Source organism: Gracilinanus agilis, chromosome 2 (genome assembly GCF_016433145.1).
Source record: "Gracilinanus agilis isolate LMUSP501 chromosome 2, AgileGrace, whole genome shotgun sequence".
In the NCBI taxonomy this organism is placed as follows: domain Eukaryota; kingdom Metazoa; phylum Chordata; class Mammalia; order Didelphimorphia; family Didelphidae; genus Gracilinanus; species Gracilinanus agilis.
In genome coordinates this window covers 5,533,333-5,554,328 of record NC_058131.1, presented here as the reverse complement: position 1 = coordinate 5,554,328, position 20,996 = coordinate 5,533,333, and the positions used below count along the sequence as shown (strand labels likewise).

Here is a 20,996-nt window from a genome sequence, read left to right as displayed (position 1 = left end):
TGGGGCAGGCCCGGCCAGACGACGGCTGCCACACGTTCCCTCAGCCTCGCCCAAGTTCCTCCTCGAGGGAAGACGAGGGACCTGCGGCCGGGTGGGCAAGTGACGAGATGACCACGAGGGCAGGGCCTGACCGCCGGGCCTGGGTTCCAGCCAGCACGGACCAGAGTTTAGGGCCTCCTGGTAGAGTGGCTGCCCTCGGCCGGGGCCGGCGCATCTCGTCTGCACCTCCTTCTGGGAGGGCCACGAGAGGTGAGGCCATATTCCCGAGGCCGCACGGCTGAGATGTGTCCAGACTCGAACCCAGGCCCTCCTGGCCAACGTGAAGGCTCCCCAAAACAGCCGCAGCTCCTCCCCAGGTCTTGGCACATTTGCTCACCGTCTCTCCAGCCCGCCCCGTGGCCCAGAGGCCAAAAGGGCAGCTGTGGGGAGGCAGAGAGGCCCCCGCAGGGTGACCTGTCAGGAAGGAGGAGGGCCCTCTGGGTGGGCATCTCTACCCAGACGAGCCCCGAGCCTGCCCCGTGCCCGCAGTGCCCGGCCCGGCCGCCCTCACCTTGCGCTGGTAGAGCTCCTCCGGAGTGGTGGACCTCAGGCTGACCAGGCGGTAGTTCTTGGTGAGGGTCCGAGGGCGCTTTCGGGGCGGAGCGAAGCGCTCCATCTCCGTCACGAAGTAGAGGCCCTGCTTGATGTAGCCGAAGTAGCGAGCCTTGGCAGACAGCTCGTCCCCCGAGTCCGAGTCCTCGTCTCCCTCCTCGTCCTCCCCCGGCCTGGGCTCCAAGCGCGATCGCTTCGGCCCCAGCCTCGTCTCGCACTGTGTGGAGAGAGCAGACGCGCGGCCGGTGAGTGACCGCTCCCTCCCGCAGCTGCGGGGCCAGCAGACGGGCCTCAGAGGAGGGAACGCCCTGCTCACACGGGTCAGCACCTCCTCTAGGGCCGGCCTTACACAGGATCTGAGGCCCGGACTCCCGGGCTCCCCGGCTCCCCAGCTCCCCGGCTCCGAGGCCGGCCTCTGGCCCCTGCTCGCCACAGGGGAAGGGTGCGTGGCCCAAGGACAGGGGTCTTTGTCTGGGGCTTTCCTGAAGAGCCCCTTCAAGCCGGAGGCTTCCAGAACTGCCCGTCCCAGATAACCGGATGGCGGGCCCATCCCAGGCTCACAGGCAAAGCGAGCAGGAAGCACTCGGCCAGCCCCGAAGACTCCTGAGGGCTTTCGCCCAGGAGGCTCGAGGCCCACTGGGAAATGGCCGAGAGAAACCTCCGCGCCCCACGAGGCAAGGCCCAGGCCTCAGCAGAACCCACGCACCAGGCTTCTGTCTCTGCTCCAGACCAGCCTCCATCCAGCCCCCAAAGGGACTGGTCCGGCCCCCTCGGCCCTGCTCGGGGACGCCTGCGGCTTCCTAAGTGGGGTCTCAAGAAGGAAAGACAAAACCCCGCGTGTGGGCTCTGTCCTGCACCCCTTTGTAGTCTTCCTCCCCAGCTCACTCTGGGATTCAGGGGCCCCAGCTCCTGCCTGCTCCCCGAACAAGCTCCGGCACTCTCTCTAACTCCTGAGCTGCCCAGCTTCCCCCAGACTCAGGCCAAGGCCCGCCACGGGGCAGGGGGCCTTCCCAGGAAGGCTGCCCCCCACTGCTGCTGATCTCTGCACGCAGGTGCCTCCGCCTCTCCCCCACGCGACGGCGAGCTCCTTAAGGGCAGGGGCTGAATCCTGAACCCAGAGCCTGGCGTGCAGGGAGGCCTTCATAACAAGGACCTGCTAAGGTTTCCCCCGTCACCGTGAGGACTCTCCGGGCAGGCGTCCTCACCTCCAAGCTCAGAAAGCCTCCGTCGTGGGCGGCCGTGAGCTGAGGGGACGGCTCGAACCACTCGCAGGACTTCCCCAACAAGTTCTTCAGGGTTTTCACGGATGACACCGTCAGGGCTCCCGAGCAGCGGGCCAACGTCACGGCGCTGTCGGCCCACCAATTGACGTCTATCAGCGGGTAAAAGGACTCTTTATCTAGAGAGGAAGATGGTCCCTCATCAGGCCAGAACCAAGGCCGGAAAGAGGCAACAGCTCACATGCAGGGAGTACTCAACAGGTCCTCCCTCCCTCCCTCCCTCCCTTCTTCCCTTCCTCCCTCCTTTCCTTCCTTTTGGATCATCTGGAAGGCCTTTAGAACAGTGACGTAGCATGAACACAGCAAGAGGACATCCAGAGGAGGCCAGCAGTGGAGAGAGAGTGGGGGCTTCAGTCAGGCAGGTCAGACCCTGCTCTGGCCCCCCCAAAACCTAAGCAGGCCCAGGAGGAGGCCTCCCACCCTGCTGCCAGATTGTCTGGGGAACGGATCCGAGGGAGGGGGGGAAGCCTGGGAGAAGAGACACACAGCCAGGGTGATGGCTAAAGGCGAAGGCCCCAAAGGGAGACTGCGCTGTCAGCGCTGGGGAGCCGTGGGACTTGGGGCAGTCCCCTCCCGTGGTGGGGATTTCCTCCGTCTCTTTCTCTGTGAAACAAGAGAGTGTGAAGAGAACCTCCCGGGATCCCCTTCTGCTCTAAGCCCATGATGCTAGGGACGGACATAGCTCTACCCCCGGGCAAGGCCTGTGCTGGTCAACAGCCTGGCCAGGAGGAGAGGGCAGTGTCCGAACAGACAGGGAGTGGGGTTGGGGCCAAGCCAGGAGTGTCCAAAGGAGAAAGAAGAGGCTCTGTGGAGTCTGCCCTGACAGGTTGCCCAGTTCTAAGAGCTCTCAGCCTCCTCCTCATCTTCTTTTCTCTTTCTCACATATTTATTCTTAACCGTTTTTTAAATTTTGAGTTAAAAATTCTCCCTACACTGGCCACTTCCTCAGCCACCAAGATGATACATGACATGAACTCCTGTAAAACATACTGCCATGTTGTTGCGCAGTCTGACTCTTGGGGACCCCACTGGGGTTTTCTTGGCAGATACTGGAGTGGTTCACATGTCCTTCTCTAGGTCATTTTACAGATGAGGAAACTGAAGCAAACAGGATTCAGTGACTTGCATAGGGTCTCCTAGCTAGTGGATTTGAACTCAGGTCCTCCTGACTCCTGGCCTTTATCCACTGTGCCACCTGCCTGCCCCATTTCCATCTTAGCCATGTTCCCCTCAAAAAGCAAGAAAATGTTTAAAAGTGAGAAAACTAAACTTCCATTTGCCCTCCGGGCTCCTCCATTCTCGTGGAAGTGGGGAGAATCACTTCCTGCTGGGTCCCTCGGCTTGGTCTTGGATCACTGTCTATCGGAGCAGCCCCGTCTTTCACAGCTGATCTTTACTTCAGCATTGCTGGTAGTGGGCACAATGACCACCCAGTTCTTCTCACTTTGTGGCAGGTCCTAAGGGTTTTGCCATGTTTTTCTGAAACTGCCCTCCTCTTCATTTCTCACAGCAGCATCATATTCCACCACAATCCTATACCATTCCCCAACCGATGGGCAGCCCTTCAGTAAAAAGAGCTGCAATTAGCATTTTTGGACATTGAGGTCCTTTTTCCTTTGATCTCTTTGATACTGCTGGGTCAAAGGGCAAGGCACAGTTTGCAGCCTTTTGGGCATATTCCAAATTGTTCTCCAGAATGGTAGGACCAGTTCACAATTCTACAAACAATTCATCCCTATTTGCCCACATCCCCTCCGGCATTTGTCATCCTAACAGGGGTGGGGCAGTATCTCAGAGTGGCTTTAGTTTGCATTTGTCTAATCAACTGTGATTTAGAGCATTTTTTCATACCACTACAGATATCTTTGAAAATTTTTTCTTAAAATAGCCTGTCTATATCTCCTAATAATTTATCAGCCGGGGAAAGGTTCTTATTTTTATAAATTGGACTCCATTCCCTATACATTGGAGCAGAGACCTTGATTATCAGAGAAACTTCCTGTAAAAATGTTTTCTAGGACTTCACTGTCTAGAGTACCTCTTAGCAAAATGCAGGTTCCTTCATTCTCTCTTCTAAATGGGCCCATTTTTACATTGTCTGAGATCATAATTGCTACCCTTCCCTATTTTACTTTGGTGGAAGCATAACAGATTTTGCTTCAGCCCTTTAGTGGAACACACCTCTAGACGTGTTTCTGGGGATGTGTACACGTGGATGTGTGTGTGTGTGTGTACTGGGGGGAGGGAGGCTGTCCTTCTGTCTATCTTGTACACAACATATTGTTGGACTCTGGTTTCTAATCCACGCTGCAATCCACTTCTCTATTATGGGTGAGCTCATCCCATTTACATTCAGTTATGTCTGCTAACTGTATATTTCTCTCCATCACATTTTCTCGTGTTGATCCTTCTTTCTCTTTTTACTCTGACCCTCCTCAAAAGTCTGTTTTCCTTCTGACTATTGCCTCTTTTATCCATTCTTACTTTGGTCATTCCACCCAACCCTTTTGCCTTATGCCCTTCCACTCCTCCTATTTCCCTGCTGGGCAGGAGAGGGCTCTATAACCAACTCTGTGTGTGTGTGTGTGTGTGTGTGTGTGTGTGTGTGTGTGTGTGTGTGTGTGTGTGTGTGTGTGCTTTGAACCCATTACAATGAGACTGAGGTTCAAGCATTACACACTCATCCTCCATTTTCCCCCTCCACTGACAGAGCTCTTCCTTGTGAGATAAGTTTTCCCACTCTACCTCTCCCTTCTCCCAGTGCATCTCTTCTTCTCATCCCTTCATTTTTTCAGATCATAACACAACTGACTCATATCTGTCCCCATTGCCAATGTAAACAGTTTCTAACCACCTTAATTTAAATGATATTCTTAGGAATTACATGTAACATCGTCTCATAGAGGAATGTAAATGATGATTGAGTTTCTTATGATTTCTCTTTCATTTTTACCTTTTTATGCTTCTTGAATACTGTGTTTGAAGGCCAAATTTTCTATTCAGTACTGGTCTTTTCAACAGGAATGTTGGAAAATCTTCTATTAATTAAAAATCCATTTCCCCCGTAACCATTTTTTTTTAAACCCTTGTACTTCAGTGTATTGTCTCATAAGTGGAAGATTGGTAAGGGTGGGCCATGGGGGTCAAGTGACTTGCCCAGGGTCACACAGCTGGGAAGTGGCTGAGGCCGGGTTTGAACCCAGGACCTCCTGTCTCTAGGCCTGACTCTCACTCCACTGAGCTACCCAGCTGCCCCCCCCCCGGTAACCATTTTGTAAGTGTGTGATTCTTGGTTGTAATCCTAGCTCTTTTTTCTCCTGAAATATGATATTCCAAGTCCTTAGCTCCTTTAATGAAAGATGTTAAATCATGTGTGATTAAGACAGTGGCTCCATGATATTTGGATGCTTATAATATTTCCTTCTTCACCTTGGAGTTCTAAAATTTGGCTATAATATTCCTGGGAGTTTTAATTTTAAGATCTCTTCAGGACGTAATCAGTGAATTATTTCCATTTCTATTCTAGCCTCTGGATCCAAGCTATCAAGGTAGTTTCCCTTAATTTCTTGAAATATGTCTAGGCTTTTTTTGATCATAGCTTTCAGGTGGCCCAATAATTTTTTTTTAATCCTTACTTTCTGTATTAGAATCAATACTAAGTATCGGTTCCAAGGAAGAAGAGACATAAGGGCTGGGCAATGGGGGTTAAATGACTTGCTCAGCATCGCACAGCTAGGAAGTACTTGAAGTGAGATTTGGACCCAGGTCCTCCAGATCCAAGCCTGGCACTCTATCCACTGTGTCATCTATTTTTTGTGCTTCTTTTATCAAGCTGTTAATTCTCTTTTCATAATTTTCATCCACCACTTTCATTTCTGTTCCCTATTTTCCTCTACAATTCTCTCTTTCTTTAGCTCTTCTAGGAATTTTTGTTTGGCTTGGGTCTAATTAGCATTTTTCTTTGAGGTTTTGCTTCTTTGTAGCTGATTTTCACATGGTTTTCTTATTCTGCACTTGTGTCTTGGTCTTCCCTGCCACGGTTGTGGCTTTTCATGGTGAAGTTGTTGTTTTGTTTTTCTGGGAGGGTTTTTTTTTTTTGCTCATTCTTTAAAGTTTTTCCATTTTGAACTTTATGTTAAAGTTGGGCTGGGCTCATCCGAGTGTGGGGAGGCCCTGACCCAAGCATCAGACTTTTTTGTGCTTAGTGCTGGGGATCTGCAAGTTTTTGGTGCTTCCAAGCAGTGTGATCCAGGGAGAGAGGTGGTCACTGGTCTCCTGGTCCATGCTCTGGGCCCAACTCGCCTGCAGCCAGAAGCACCGGTCCTCCTCTTGGCCCGGAAAGTGTGACGAGAGCCTCTGCTTCCAATGCCGCAAGCCCTCCTCTACCCTAGAACTGCCTCCCGGGAAGAGTTACCCATCAGCCAACAAAGGGTCCCCACAATCTCTTTCTGACCAATTGTCTCTCGGCTGAGAGCTCCCCAAGCTGCTGCTCTTACTGCCGCCCTGGAGGCCTCCTTCAAGGCCCATAGCCCCAGGTCTGTGCCTGGCCCCAGGTGACAGGCCTTTCCTGCCAGCCTCCTAAGCTTGACCTGTTGTTGGCTCTGCCATGCTAGAACTCGGCTTGAGGCGTTCTTTTAAAGTTCTTTGGAGGGGAATGTTGGGAGAGTTCGGCTGGGTCCTGGCCTGCGGGCACCGTCTTGACTCGACTCGTCCTCCAGGTTCTTGGGGCTTCTTTGCCGGACTTCTCTGCCCTCACCTATCTGTTTTATAATCTCGCCTCTGTCTGTCCTGCCCTCAGCTGCCCTTGTCCCATCAGACTGTGATTCCTTCCTGAGCAGCTTCCAGCAATCTTTGTGTCCCTGAGACACACAGGACATGCTCGATAAAAGTCTGTTAAATTTTCTGGTTGAATAAATCCATATGAATCTTTCCAAATTTCAGACACAGTCTATTGATTTTGACAAGTCTGTGTAGCAGAGACTCTGGGAAACCCTCCAGAAGCTGAGCCACAGTAGAAGGTGGCCTGTCCTGCTTAGGCCAGAGGGCCCAGGGACAAGGCTGAGGCCCTGAGGGCTGGGTACCACTCCCACCCTCCCACGTGCTCTTAGTCTGAAGACTCACCTTTGATTTTTTTCCTTTTCTCAGTGGAAAGCCTCCAGTGGGGGTTGATTTCATCATAACCTGGCTAAAAATAAAAATCACAGTCATTACACACAGAGGCTGCCGCTGGACAAGCCTGGAGGCCTTACCAGTTTGTCCCCTTAAAAATGGCACCTTAGGGTAGCTAAAATAGCTTTTCTTATATCAGTCTGACTCACTCGGAACTTTTGACCCTTGATCAAACCCTGGGAAAGGCCCCTTCTTGCCCCTTAAAATTCATCCAAAAGTTACATTCATCTGCCTGTTCAGTGGCAAAGAGGAAAATGGGGATAAAGTCATAAAGACAAAAGGATGCCACAAGCTTTTAGAAAGTTCAACAAAATGACTTCTTTGTCATGATACACATCTAAAATCACCCTGAGGTGTCGAGAGAGCCTGAAACTCTTTCCCACGTCTTGCCGACGACAGACACTAGGCTTTTCCAGGACTGGCTGCCCCCTCGCTTGTTCATCTTGGCTCCCTAAGAGTGGCCACGAGTTGGAACACATCTTGCTCCCCAACGTCACTGCCAGCTCCTCCCCCTCCCTCCTTCACTCAGAAACCTGTTCCTTTGGGTGCCAGGCATTCCTATCTGCCACCCAATCAGAAACCTGGGGGCTGCTGTCTACAGACTCCTCAAGTAGACTGACGCCTGGCTCCAAGTCTTTCTCTCCTCCCCAGCCCCTGCCCTCAACAAGCGGATTTCCACATACCATCGATTCTCCCTCCAGGGGCCAAACCACCCAGATCCTCAGCCTACTCACCTGCCATGAGCTACTTCTCCATCCAACGTCAGCCACAGCCAAGGTCGGCCATGCCCTGGACCTTGCCAGAACCCACAAATGTACGAGGACTCTGAAGTCCTTTCATCTGACCATCACTTATTGGCTTTTCCCTTATTCCTCTGACCTCCCTTACCGAATCCTAGTCTTCATCTACACCAGTGATTCCCAAAGTGGGTGCCACTGTCCCCTGGTGGGTGCTGCAGCGATCCAGGGGGGCGGTGATGGCCACACTTTTTTTATATTTTTGTATTAATATTCTATTCTGAGTTCAATAAATGGTTTCATAATTTCCAGGGGGCGCCAGGTAATATTTTTTCTGGAAAGGGGGTAGTAGGCCAAAAAAGTTTGGGAACCGCTGACCTACACTGTGATTTCCAGTCTCTTGACCTCTCAATTCTCTCCCAAGAGGGGCAGCTAGGTGGCTCAGTGGATAGAGAGCCAAGCCTTTAGAGACAGGAGTCTTGGGTTCAAATTTGGACTCAGATACTTCCTAGCTGTGTGGCCCTGGGCAAGTCATTAAACTCCAATTGCCAACTCTTACTGCTTTTCTGCCTTAGAACCAATCCATAATACTGATTCTGAGACAGAAGCTAAGGATGTTAAACAAAAATTCTCTCCCTGGCCATCTCCCCTACACTAGCCACTCTCCCCCTCTTCTTCCCATCTCACCTCCTCAGTGAACCAATCCAACTATATGCTGTTCTCCTCTCAATTGAACCTTTGACGCCTTCATCATATCTCTGACTAAACCCAGTCAAGCCCCAGCCTTGGATGGTTTCTACCATTCGTCGACACCATTCCTATACAAGTGCAGCTGAACCCAAGTGGTTCAATCATGGAACCCATTCTGCCTGGATCCACTACAAATTTTTGTTGCCCAAGTTAATCCAGGCCCTCCCCGTGGCTAGGCAATCCCATTATACCTCCCTCACTCACTTAATCTCCCATTCTCTACTGTGGCTCTCCCAAACCTTTTCCATTCTTGAACCTCCCATGACACTATCCCCTCTTGTACAAAAGAATGGAGGCCATTCACCATGGGTTCCCTCTTCTCCACTTTAAATCAGATGCCTTCTGCCCCTCTTTCCTCCTTCACCCTCTAAATTGCTATATAAATGCCTAGGGATCATCATCAGTGTCCTCAGGCCTGAGGGTCTGTGTCTGCAGCCCACCAAGGACCATACATGGCACATTCGCAGTAAGGTGAGGATCCTGAACTTCCCCTTAATAACTCTCAATGGAACCACCATTTCTCAGAATGCCTTCCTGAATCCAGGGCCTTGTCAGCTAGTACATCTTGAAGAACAAGCTCCAGTCCTTGGCCATCCCTGGTATCCTTCTCTAGTCTGGAACTTCAGATGGGGGCACTCCTAAGATTCTAGATGTCTGCAGGCACAGGTCAGCCTTTAATCTTTGCCATAGGAGACCCCTCTTCTTTGCAGGTGGCCTCTCAGGAAAAAGCCAACCCCTCCACTAAAGCAGGGGCTACGTCTAAATGCCTAAATCCTCCATTTGTTCTCTCTGCAGGACCCAAACCAGCCCAGCCCAGCCCAGCCCAGCCCAGCCCAGGACAGCCCAGGACAGCCTGGCCCAGTGATCTTGGAAGAGATCAGGGTTAAGCTCAGCATCTCAGCTCAAAAGCCAGAATTCACTGACACTGAAGAAATTAGTGATAACCTCAAATTAAATCCTGCATGTGGGGAATAAGTGTCTCCATCCACACTCAGCCCACAAGGAGAAGAGCCTGTGAGGAATCACAGGAAAGAGAGTTACCTGCTCCTCCTGACTCCACTCCCCTAACTGTTTGAGAGACGGGATGCTCCAGAAACTCAGCTTTCCTGAGAAGTGAATGGTGGCCAGGATGGTCCCATCGGGAGAGAGGCTCATCTTGTAGATCCCGTCCTGGCCAAGAGTGGGAGATACAAGGATGAAGTCAAGGGAAGTCAAGAGCATGCAACCATATATCCATATGTCCTCCTTTCTTTTTAGCCACCCCAACCACCTAAGGAAGTGTACAGTTAGAATGTGCTCCCCAGAAACTCTCTTTCCCAGCTTCCCATGTTTCTTCTCACGTTACATGCTAACAAAGGGAGGATATATTTTGATGTAGCCCCACCTTTCGCTCTCGTCTCCTAGAAATGCAGCTGGTGGAGGTGGAGTGAGGTGAGAGGCAAGAGAATTTTTCTCATGTGTCTTTACTCAGGCTTTTACTTTTATACTTGTATTTTTCCTACTTCAAGTGATTATTAATAAATCGTATAAAATATAATACTAGGAGTTACTGGATATTAATTTTAATCTTACAGTGGCCTAATGGGCTTATCAGGATGGCCTGGAGAATTCAGAAGATTGAGGGCTTCCAGTCTAAGGGGTTCATGAGTTCACTAGGGAAGTGGTAATACTGAGAAACAGCCAAAAGCCAAACACCCCTGAAGCGAGAAAGTCAGTTAGTGGAAATTTGGGATTCTTTGGGGTTCATGGAGTATTAATATTCATATCCATGCTATAAACTCCCTGTGGACGCTTAGGGGACTAGAGAACTCTATTTCCCATGATTCAATGGGCTTCCAGTCTTACGTGGTGATGTGGGCCAACGTAAACAGAAGCTTAAATAGGGAAAACTTGATGGGTACTCGCTCTTTCCTGCGGAATAAGCCAGTTGGGCAGAGGTAATGGTGGGGCATTTGAATTAGATCTTAGCAGGCCTGGATACACTGTGGCACAATCAAATATAAAAGACTTCTGTACTAGCAGCAGTGCAATGACCCAGGACAACTATGAGGGACTTATGAGAAAGATGCTCTCCATATATCCAGAGGAAGAACTACAGGAGTGGAAACACAGAAGAAAAACAATTGCTTGAACACATGGGTTGATGCAGGCACTATTTGGGATGTAGACTCTTAATGACCACCCTAGAACAATTATTAATAATATAGAAATAGGTCTTGATCGACGACACTGGAAGAAACAGTGGAAATGCGCATTGGCTACGGGGTTGTAGGGGGAGAGAGAACAAGAACATGAATCATGTAACCAGGGGAAAAAAATTTTCTAAAAAATAAAATAAATAAAATAAAAATAAAAATAAAAAAGATTGCTGGGATGCACCGTTCCCTGTCCTCCACAAACACAGATTCCCTCCTCCCAAGGCCAGACGGTCCTGACAGCTTTCCCATGTGGCTGCTCAGGCCCATGGTGAAGAGTCAATGAATCTTAAGTCCAACATGTAAGCTGAAGCTAAAGTCAAACTTGTTTAAGGTTCTTCTCTCTTCTCAGTCAGGTTCAATGACTTTTAAAAGTCCAGAAAAAAAACCTGACCTCGTGATGCTCCCTCCTTGAGTAATGGCCCTCAGGCAGGCTGCAGCCCCCTCTCCTCTGCATCTGCTTCCCAGGCACCCCCCTCCAGTGGAAGTTAATTGTTCAAGTTGTTTATTTACTAAATTTAGCTAAACCATCACCTTCTTGAAGCTTGGGGTCTCATCCGATCTTTCTGGAAATGTGTCCAGATACAGAGCCCAGTGGTGGGGCTTAGTAAAAGCCTACATGTGGAAAGGCAGCAAGAACTGACAGCTAGGACCCTGGGCAGCTCAAGCCCTTCCCCCAAGCTGGGTGGTCTTGGGCAACAGATGCTACCACAGTTCTCTCTTCTGCACCTTGGAGTCCGCCAGCCTTACCAGGTATTTTAAAGAAAAAGGCTATGGGAGCTTTATAAGAGGGTGACCCAGCACCTACTGGGGAAAGATGCTTTTATTTTTCCTACTAAAACATTAAGTGATGATTGTTCTCCATTGAAAGTTTAAGATGGGCAGAGCCAAGATGGGGGGCATTAAGGAACAGCATGCAAGCTCCTCTCCAAAAACTTTCTCCAAACAGATCTAGAAAATGAACCCCAAAAAATTCTATACCAAATAGCTCTGACAAAAGCCTCACTTCTCAAATACACAGAGAACTGGGTCAAATTCATAAGAATGCAAAGCATTCCCCAACTGACAAATGGTCAAAGGATGTGAACAGACAGTTCTCAGATAAAGAAATCAAAACTATCCAAAGTCATATTAAAAAATGCTCTGAATAAACTATTGATAAAAGAAATGCAAATTAAAACAACTTTGAAATACCACTTTGTACCAACTAGATCGACCAACATGACCAAAAAGGAAAATGATAAATGCTGGAGGAGACACAGGAAAATTGGGACACCAATACACTATTGGTAACGGATACAAGCATTCTGGAGAGCAATACGGAACCAGGCTCAAAGGACCACAAAGCTCTATAGACCCTTTGAGCCAGCAATACTTCTACGGGGTCTATATTCCAGAGATCAAAGACAGGGAGAGAGGTCCTACCTGCACCAAAATATTTTTAGCATCACTCTTTGTAGCAGCAAAAAAACTGGAAACTAAGAGGCTGTCCATCAAGTGGGGAATGGCTGAACATGCTGTAGTATAGGGTTGTAACGGAATATGATTGAGCCATAAGAAATGACAAACAGAATGATTTCAGAAAAACCTGGATGGGGGCAGCTGGGTAGCTCAGTGGATGGAGAGTCAGGCCTAGAGATGGGAGGTTCTGGGTTCAAATCTGGCCTCAGACACTTCCAGGCTGTGTGACCCTGGGCAAGTCACTTGACCCCCATTGCCCACCCTTCCCACTCTTCCACCAAGGAGTCAATACACAGAAGTTAAGGGGAAGGAAGGAAGGAAGGAAGGAAGGAAGGAAGGAAGGAAGGAAGGAAGGAAGAGAAAAACCTGGAAAAATTTCTATGAACTGATAGAAGGGTAGGTGAGCAGAACCAGGAGAACAGTATGTACAGTAGCAGAAGCAAGCAAGCCTCTAAGAGGACTCCAAAGGACTCACAAGAAAGCACTCTCACAGCCCAAGCAGGGACTTTTGGAGTTTGCACATCAAACATGCCATATTTCACTTTCTTTCCTTCGTGAGTTTTTTGTAATATGTATTTCTGTCACAGCACAGGGAATGCCACAGGAAAGCTTTGGTATAACCATCTACAGGGAAGAGGAGGAGGGAAGAAGGGAAATAGTTTGAATCCCAAAAGGTCAGAAAAGAGCTGCCAAATATCATTTCTAAGAGTAACTGAAAAAAGAAAGCCAAAAAAATGTTTTCAAATGCCCCAGCCCAGATCCTCACAGGGCAATCCAGAAAGTCTAAAGATTTCTTTTCTAGGCCATTTCAACAGGAGACTTCCAGGAGGGCTGCAGACTGGGGAATGGTCAGGGCAGGAGCTTGGGAGAGGAGAACCCAGGCTTCCACCCACTCCCAGACCCACTGGACATGGCTAATGTAGAAATCTGCTTAGATGGACTCTCCATGTTTGTAATGAATTTGTGGTAAAGGTAGACGGGTGGAAGGTACAGCGGCAGATCTCAGATCATAAAAAGAAACAAAATATATTTTTAAAGTCGAAAATTAAGATTAAGATTTTTTAAAATCTTTTTTAAATTTCACCTCATAACGTCCTATTTCCCCACCTCCCCTGACCAGCTTACCTCTCGGGGCAAACAAAACCAGCACAATCCCTCTTCCACTAAACCCGTCTTCCCCAATCCTTGGACACAGAAATCACTCGTGGACCCTCTTAAGTCTTCCTTTCTCTGGCCTAAACTGGCCTCGTCCATACAACCCACGCTCAGAAGACAGGCCTCCAGGCCTCTTCTGGTCCCTCTCCAGCTTGTGGAGGTTCTTATTAACCTGGGATGCCAGAACAGAACACACTGATCCCCTGGGGCGATCTGAGAGGCCGGGTACAGGAGACGTCCCTTCCCTCCCCTCTGAAGCTGTGCCCGAGGACTTCTGGCCGGAAGGGCTCTGTGGCAGGATTCCAACTCAAGTCTTCCCAGCAGCAGGCCCACCCCCACAGCAGACGTCTGAGAGCAAAGGCAGGGCCCTGCCAGCAAGGAGAGGAAGGGTGCTGAACCGAAAGGAGCCTCTACCCGAGCTAATGACAAAGATCACGGGGTCCAGGACTCCCCCCACATTCGGCCTTCGGAGTAGCCACTGATCTGGCCGCTCTGCCGGACCAACCACAGACTCCTTGGTTGGGCCCTGAGTGCCCTTCACAACATGGCGGCGGCTGGCCGGTCCAGCTCCTTTAGCGGTCACCTGCTCTCCTGCACTGGAGGTCCCCAAAGTCGGCCTTCAGGCTGTCCTCATGCGGGACCCTCTTATGCCTCTTGTCTCCTTCTGGACGCTGCGCCTGCACCCCCTCCGTGAGAGCAGGACGGGCCTCCCTCCCAGCTCTGCCTCCCCAGGATCTGCCGCACACTAGCCACTTCCCACTGACCAGTACCTGGCCCCGGGGAAGGCTCTCCTCCAGGTTATGTTCTACTCTGGGGCCAGGCCTGGTCACTTCCCTGGGCACAAGAGGAGCAGACCCTGGGAGAGGCTCTCCTGGGATCCTGGGTCTTCTGGGGGGCCACTGAGAACAACACCAATGCCTGGGAAAAGCCTCTCAGAGCCGGGGCTCAGGCTGAGCCTTGAGGGAACAGTGGAGCTAAAGCAGGCAAAATCCTCAACCACCGGGAGGCAGGGCCCGGGGGAGAGTCAGAGAGCCGGGTAGAGCCCAAACATCCGAGACTCAGCAATCCTGGTGAGGGCGCCCCTGTGCAGGGCACACCCCGAACCCTCAGTGATGCTGAGGAGGGGCCCTGCGCCCCGAGAGCAAGGCCGGGGGCCCCCACGAGAACACGGCGGTCCTGGGGCCGCGGCGTCTTACCTGCTCTTGTCCCTGTCGGCTGTAGAGCACCGTGTTCAGAAGCCTCAGCAGCCCCAGCCTCTTTGGCGCCTGCGGAACAAGCACAAAAAGCGCAAGACGATGAGTGCAGGCCCCAGCACGAGGCCCATCGGGCGGCCGAGGGGAGCCCCTGCCACGAGGCCGGCTGGTCAATCGCTCCGGTCTCCCAGACCACCACATGTCATGTCCCAAAGCGCCCCCGAGACTCCTCACAACTGTCCTGGAGGGTGAGGGGGGTAATTCTGGCACCTCCAGGAAATCCAAGGCAGGACTTAAACTGCAGCCCAGTCCGGAGTTGGGCCGCCAGCCTATGAGGGCCGGAGGGGGCCTCCCCTTCCCTCCTTGGCCTCCTCCTGACTCCCACAGAAAACCCTGGATCTTTTTCAGAGATTTCAGCCCTTGTCGTGCCCTTCCTCGGCCTCTCCTGGGCCGGGAAGCTCCTTGAGGCTGGGGGCTCTGAGGGCCCAGCAGGTTTACTGTGTGTGGCACACAGTAAGTCCTTAAGAAGCGTTCACTGACCGACAGGCTGACGTCCTCCCCGTGACGGCCGCCCCTCCCAGGCTCCCTGAGCAGACATGGAAGGGCGATGGTCTGGGCACAGGTGGACCAGAGGCTCCTCTGACTCTGATCCTCCCCCCTCCCCTGCCCCGCCCCTGTAAGGGCTGAGCATTTGCTTTGGATTTACTCATTTTACATAAGCGCATAACGGACACGAGCCCCCCCACCTCGGTCAGGCAATGAGCCCCTGCGGTCAGACCTCCCAAGGGCTTCCCAGTGTGATAATGAGATTAAGTCTACACTGTCCATCTTTAGATTTAAACACCAAAGGTGAAAACATCTCCATTTTTGGGTGGTCTGTAACCCACCTGTGCTAGAGTGGGTGGCGAATCAGAATCCACTGACTGCCCCCAGGCAGTACTACGAGAAGCGGCTATTGTGACTGGACATGCAAACTAGGAGGGAGGCACAGGAAGTGACGCATAAGGGACCCCTTTAAAAGGAGGGAGCTGAATAAGTGAGGGGTTCTGCTGGTCGGTGGAGGAGTGCTGGCTGGGACGCTGAGACCTCAGTGAGACTGTTCTTAAGTCTTCTTTGGAATTCCATGTGGTGAGTGTAAAGACTGAATCTTCCTGAACTTCCCTTTAATAGACTCTGTGACTGAAGCTTTGCTTCGTTATCTACTGTGTTAGCTTCTTATTTCCTTATTTCTTCTTCCTCAATTGTAAATTTCCATAAAAGTCAATTAGGACTTGAGGTTATTCCTTAATTGGGGATTTTTACTCTGGCAACCAATATTTTAATATTCAACCAAAAAACCCTTTTTCCCCATTACTCTGGCTACCAAAAACCGCATGTTGCCAGGAACACAAACCACCAAACACGTCCTCCAGTGGCAAGAGAGCCAGAAAGCCGCATCAAAACCTGGGAAGAGCCGAGTTCAAATCCAGCTCAGTGACCGGGAAGTCGCCACTCAGCCTCCAGGTTCTCGTCAGTAAATGGAGCTAAGGGAGCCCCTGCCTGCAGGGCACCATGAGGACCAAAGAGAGGTTGAAGTGCTCCCCGAAAACCTCAGAGCTTGACAGGAATGTTGGCGAGGCCCTACATCTAAGGGGCTAAGAAGACTCGGGCCAGGACAGCCAGGCTAGTGGACCATCCCGCCCTGTCCCAGAGCCGGCCATGGAGGGTGACGGCTGGAGGCAGCCAGCGATGGGGGAGCCTCGGCAGAAAGAAAGGCTTGAGACCGCCTGAGGGCCCTGAAGGACGTCCCTCCAACAAACAGGGCAGGCTAAGGTGACAGCAGCTGCTTGACAAACGAGGTGACCATTGCCCGGCTCGGGGAGAGGAGACCGGGAAGGAGGGAAGGACGAGCCTGGAGGAAGCAGGCCACAACTCCCCCATCTCTGCAGACACTCTAAACCAGGGGTTCCCAAACTTTTTTGGCCTACTGCCCCTTTCCAGAAAAAATATTACTTAGCCCCCTGGGAATTAATTTTTTTTTATTTCAATAGCAATTAATAGGAAAGAGAGATGCACCTGTGGCTATCACCGCCCCCCTGGATCACTGCAGCACCCACCAGGGGACGGTGGCACCCACTTCGGGAATCACTGCTCTAGTGCATGCCATGGTGCAGGATGTCTCGGCTCATTCATCCCACAGCCCAACACCCAGGCACTGCCCGGGGCATTTCCTCTTAGAAAATGCTGGGGCCCAGCCTCCTCCCCTCCTCCGTCCAGTGCCTGCCTCCCTCTGTGGATTCTCTCCTGTCCCCTGTCCACAGCCTGGTCACCCAGAGCATCTTCTGGCCGTGCCCCCCACTGGGCTGGGAGCTCCCCAAGGGCAGGGCCTGCCTTTGGTTTCTCTCTGTACTCTCCGCCCCGGCACAGGGCCTGGCACCCAGCAGGTGCTTCCTAAATGCTGATGACTTTAGGCCAGCCACTGAGTGTCTAGTCTGCTCGTCCATCTCCTGCTCGAGCATCTCCAAAGCCTCATTGTCTTCCTCCTCCTGCCGGCTCCACTCTCTGACAGGGCCAAGAAAGGACACTGCATCTCCTGGTCAAGGGTCCACAGCTCCAGGACGAGCCACAAGCTGGAGTATCTCTGGGGACCAGAGCAACACCTCAGTGTCTCCCAAGACATGGAAGGGCCGCAATCTGCACCAGAGAACAGGGCGTCCACACCAAAAAAGCAGCAGGCCTTGGGACGGGACGGGACGGGACAGGATGGGGCGTGAGCCTCACTCAGCAGAAGGCTAGTGGCCAGCCCTGGTCCGTGTCGATGCCCACACGCCAGTCTGATGGAAGCGGAATGCAGCCATCCTGAGGGGAGGCCGAGCTCTTCATCCTGGTCTTCATCCCTCTCCTCCCCGAGCCTGGCACACTTCCTGGCCCTCTGGGGTCCCCCGGGCTGTGCTCATAAAGTGGCGGAAGGAGGGGGGTTTCTCCTGTGGGAGCAGCAGCTGAGCGGTTCATTCCTCCAGGCTGGGGGCTGCCCGGCTGCCCTGTGGCCGCTGCCTCCTCGCCAGCCCCAGGCCAGGCATGGCTACATCATCACAGGCTCGGGGCACTTTTCCCATTAGCCCCTCTGCCTCAAGCTGGGGGGTCTGTTCAAGCCACAGGGACCAAGCCGCTGGCATCACCCACACACGGGGAACAAGAAACAAAGTCCCCCAAAGCGATCTGATAACCCGGAGGTGTCACAAGCTTGATTCTGACCCAACGTGACGGGCGACAGATGCCGAGCTGCCCCGCTGGGGCTCCTGGCGGGAGGCTGTTACTTACCGCGGCAAGGCCGTCCCCGCTGCCGCTGACCAGCTTGTAATAAGGAGACCCGGACAGGACCCTCCAGGCAGACAGACCCAACGCGCGGGCTTTCGAGGCGCCCTCTTCGTCACTCTCACAGCCGCCAACCAGCAAGAGCCTGGACAGAAGGAGAAACAAGCCTCGTGGGCATCCGCGCCAACACTCGAGGGCGGGCGAGCAGAATGGGACGGAGCCCGGAGGCACCAGGTAAGCGGGAGCCCAAGGCCCAAAGGAGCCGCTCCTAAGGGAAGGCCTGGAGCGGGCCCCCTCCTCTCGCCCCAAGGCTCCCCACGCGGGCCCCACGGCACCTCCCCACGGAAAGGATGCAAGACGTTTGTCCCAACACGTAGAGCACGGGGCTCCCTTGAGCTCAGCCAGCAGAACAAGAAAGCACAAAAGGGGAGCTTTCGTGGGGCGCTCAGCTCCTCGCAGGCCCACAGGCAGCCAGAACTGGACTAAGGAAAGCCCCCCCAGAAGCACCCTGTGCCAGCGACACCATAGGCCTGCCGCCCTCCCGCCTCCACGAGAAACGTGCACATGTTCCCTCTTTGGTCACACAAACTAGAAGGATGCTGGGAAATGGGCAGGGGGCACCAGGGGATGCCCTAATCCAACGACTGTCCTGCTCCGGCAATCAGGCACAAGATTCACTGACGTGGCTTCCCCCATTTTTAGCAAGATGCTAATAGTTCCCAGAAACAGCACCCCTGGAGAAGAGGACGTGCTCGGAAAAGCTCATGAATCATCCACCAGAAAATATTCAATTGAGGAGCCCTCTGTGGAACAATCCAATCCTCCGCTTACAATTCTTCCTCACTGGACCTTTTAAATGGAAGGTTTGAGGCAAACAAAGAACTGAGTACCTGGAACTGCCTCTAGTCGAGAAAGAGCAGCCCAGCGGGCATCGGACTGAGAGGCTGATGAAGAGACTTCATGCCACGTGGCACAGAGATGCAGGACGGGGGAGGATGCCCCACAGACAAGACAGGGGGGCTGGACCTTCAGTTACCCAATGGGCTGGCGTGCCGAGGACAGTGTGCATTCTCTGCTACAGAGCAGGAACCGTGGCTAGAAAGCGGAAATGCTGATCAACAGAAAGAGATTAAGTTAAAAAAGCCAGAAATAATTAAATAAGCGGCACAGCGTTAAAGAAAGTAGATGGCACCAACTGCTGACACAAGACGAACTGGAAAGCCATCTGGTGGAAATGAGGTTCAGACTAGAATCCTGCAGCACACACCAAAGAAGATGCACTCCAAAAGGTGCACAAATGACGCGGACAAGGAAGCCCGTATCATAATAAGAGGGAGAAAGGAAGAAGAAACAGCCCTAACAAAGGGAGCATCCTCAACTCCCCAAGGGATAGCACTGATCATGGACACTGCTGCTTCCATAAATGTTAACTGCTTCTACACAAGCAAAATTAGGATGATCTGGGGGAAAACTCCCCAGGGGAAACCTCTATAGCAAAATGCTCTAATAAAGGTCTGCTATCCAAAATGCTAAATCAACACATCATGTAAGAACAAGAGCCATTCCCCAAAAAAGAAGTAAACAAAGGATATGGAAAAGCCATTCACCAAAGAAGACACAAATGCTATTAGAAATCTGACAGAAAATGTTCAAAAGTAGGAGAATGTACACGGAAACAAATCTGAATTTACATTCACTGGGCTGGTAAAGATAACCAGAGAGAAACAATATTTATTACTGGGGTCTAAAGAGGCAGGAACCTGCATGCAAGGCTGGAAGCTGTGAAGCGGTCCAACCCTTCTAGAAAATCACTTTGTCCCCAAAGTCACTAAACTATATGTGCCATCTGATGCAGTGATTCTGCCCCTGGGCACACCCTCGAGAGAAGCCAAATACAGAGAAGGAAGGATCATCAGAAAAAAATGTGTAAGACTATAACAGGGATAAACTAGAATCCTTCCCAGTAAGATCAAGGGTAAAGGAGGAATGCCCCTGATCACCACTCTTCTTTAATATTATACTAGAGGGCTAAGATGGCGGCAGAGTAAAAAGCAGCTGCTTAACCTCTCCTAACCCACACATATAGGACTCCTCAAGAGGACATAAAAACAAATCCAGACAAATGAAAGGACGCCACAACAGGGCTCAGCATTGAAGGTACGTGGAATCGAGGCATTTCCATTCTATAAGGGGCTGAAAGCTCTCACTAAAACGTGAGATGAGCAACTCCCTCCCCCCATACCACCTACAATGCCAAAGCCAGCACAAAAGAGTTAGAGCAAGTTTAGGGCATTCATTAAGTCCTCGACAGCCACCTGGGATCACCTGGGCCTGCTCCAGAGAGCAGCAAGACTTAAGACCCCAAGAGGCTAAAGAATGTGAGGACTATGAACACAGACCTTGAGCAATGGCGCAGACCTTGGGCGGGGACACAGTGTAGTGGGGTGCACGACTGTGGAAGCAGCACCCTGAGACTGTTAAAGGAGCTTAGAGCAGAGGAACAAGCAAGGAGGCCACCAGGAGTCTTGACCCTGAGAACGACTAGACCTGAGACCTCAGGAGCCCAAAGAGCGAAGAGAGACCCTGGGTGTGAGGATAAACCTGAAAGGGCACTCAGCTCACAATGGCAAGCCATTCAGAAGAACCCCAAAAGAGAAAAATCAACACAAAGAAATCTTTAACACTTGACAACTTTTACACAGAGAAAATCCAGACAACAGAGCAAACAGCAAAGAAGAACAACAAATAATCAGATCTAAACCTTCCCAAAAAAATGAAAACTGGTCACAAGCTCTTGAAGAGTTCAAATCTGAGATGATGAGAAAGATGGAAGAGATCTGGCAAGAAAATAACAGTTTAAAAGATAGAATTTCGCAATTGGAAAGTGAGTAAACTGAAGACCAGAAATGACCAGATTGAAAAGGAAAACCAAAAGATTATAGCCGAAAACCAGTCTCTAAAGGCTAGAATTGGGCAATTAGAAGCTAATGATCTCTCAAGACAGCAAGAACAAATAAAGCAAAGTTAAAAGACTGATAAAATAGAAGGAAACATAAAATATCTCAATGAGAAATTGACAGATCAAGAAAACAGGTGTAGAAGAGACAATTTGAGAATCATTGGTCTTCCTGAAAAAGCAGAAATTAATAGAAATTTGGACTCCATACTAAA

At 51.2% G+C, this 20,996-nt stretch overlaps 1 protein-coding gene across 1 annotated transcript in view; it reads right to left on the bottom strand.

Annotated features, from left to right (window-relative positions):
* NBAS (NBAS subunit of NRZ tethering complex) overlaps nucleotides 1-20,996 on the bottom strand; it is a 141,176-nt gene that overhangs the window by 93,395 nt on the left and 26,785 nt on the right. Inside the window, exons 10-15 of the mRNA XM_044663007.1 lie at nucleotides 17,832-17,970; nucleotides 14,535-14,603; nucleotides 9,569-9,697; nucleotides 6,993-7,056; nucleotides 1,797-1,990; nucleotides 551-808 (exon numbers count right to left, since the gene is read on the bottom strand). Coding sequence (XP_044518942.1) covers nucleotides 551-808; nucleotides 1,797-1,990; nucleotides 6,993-7,056; nucleotides 9,569-9,697; nucleotides 14,535-14,603; nucleotides 17,832-17,970 — 853 coding nt within the window. The remainder of the gene's footprint in view (nucleotides 1-550; nucleotides 809-1,796; nucleotides 1,991-6,992; nucleotides 7,057-9,568; nucleotides 9,698-14,534; nucleotides 14,604-17,831; nucleotides 17,971-20,996) is intronic.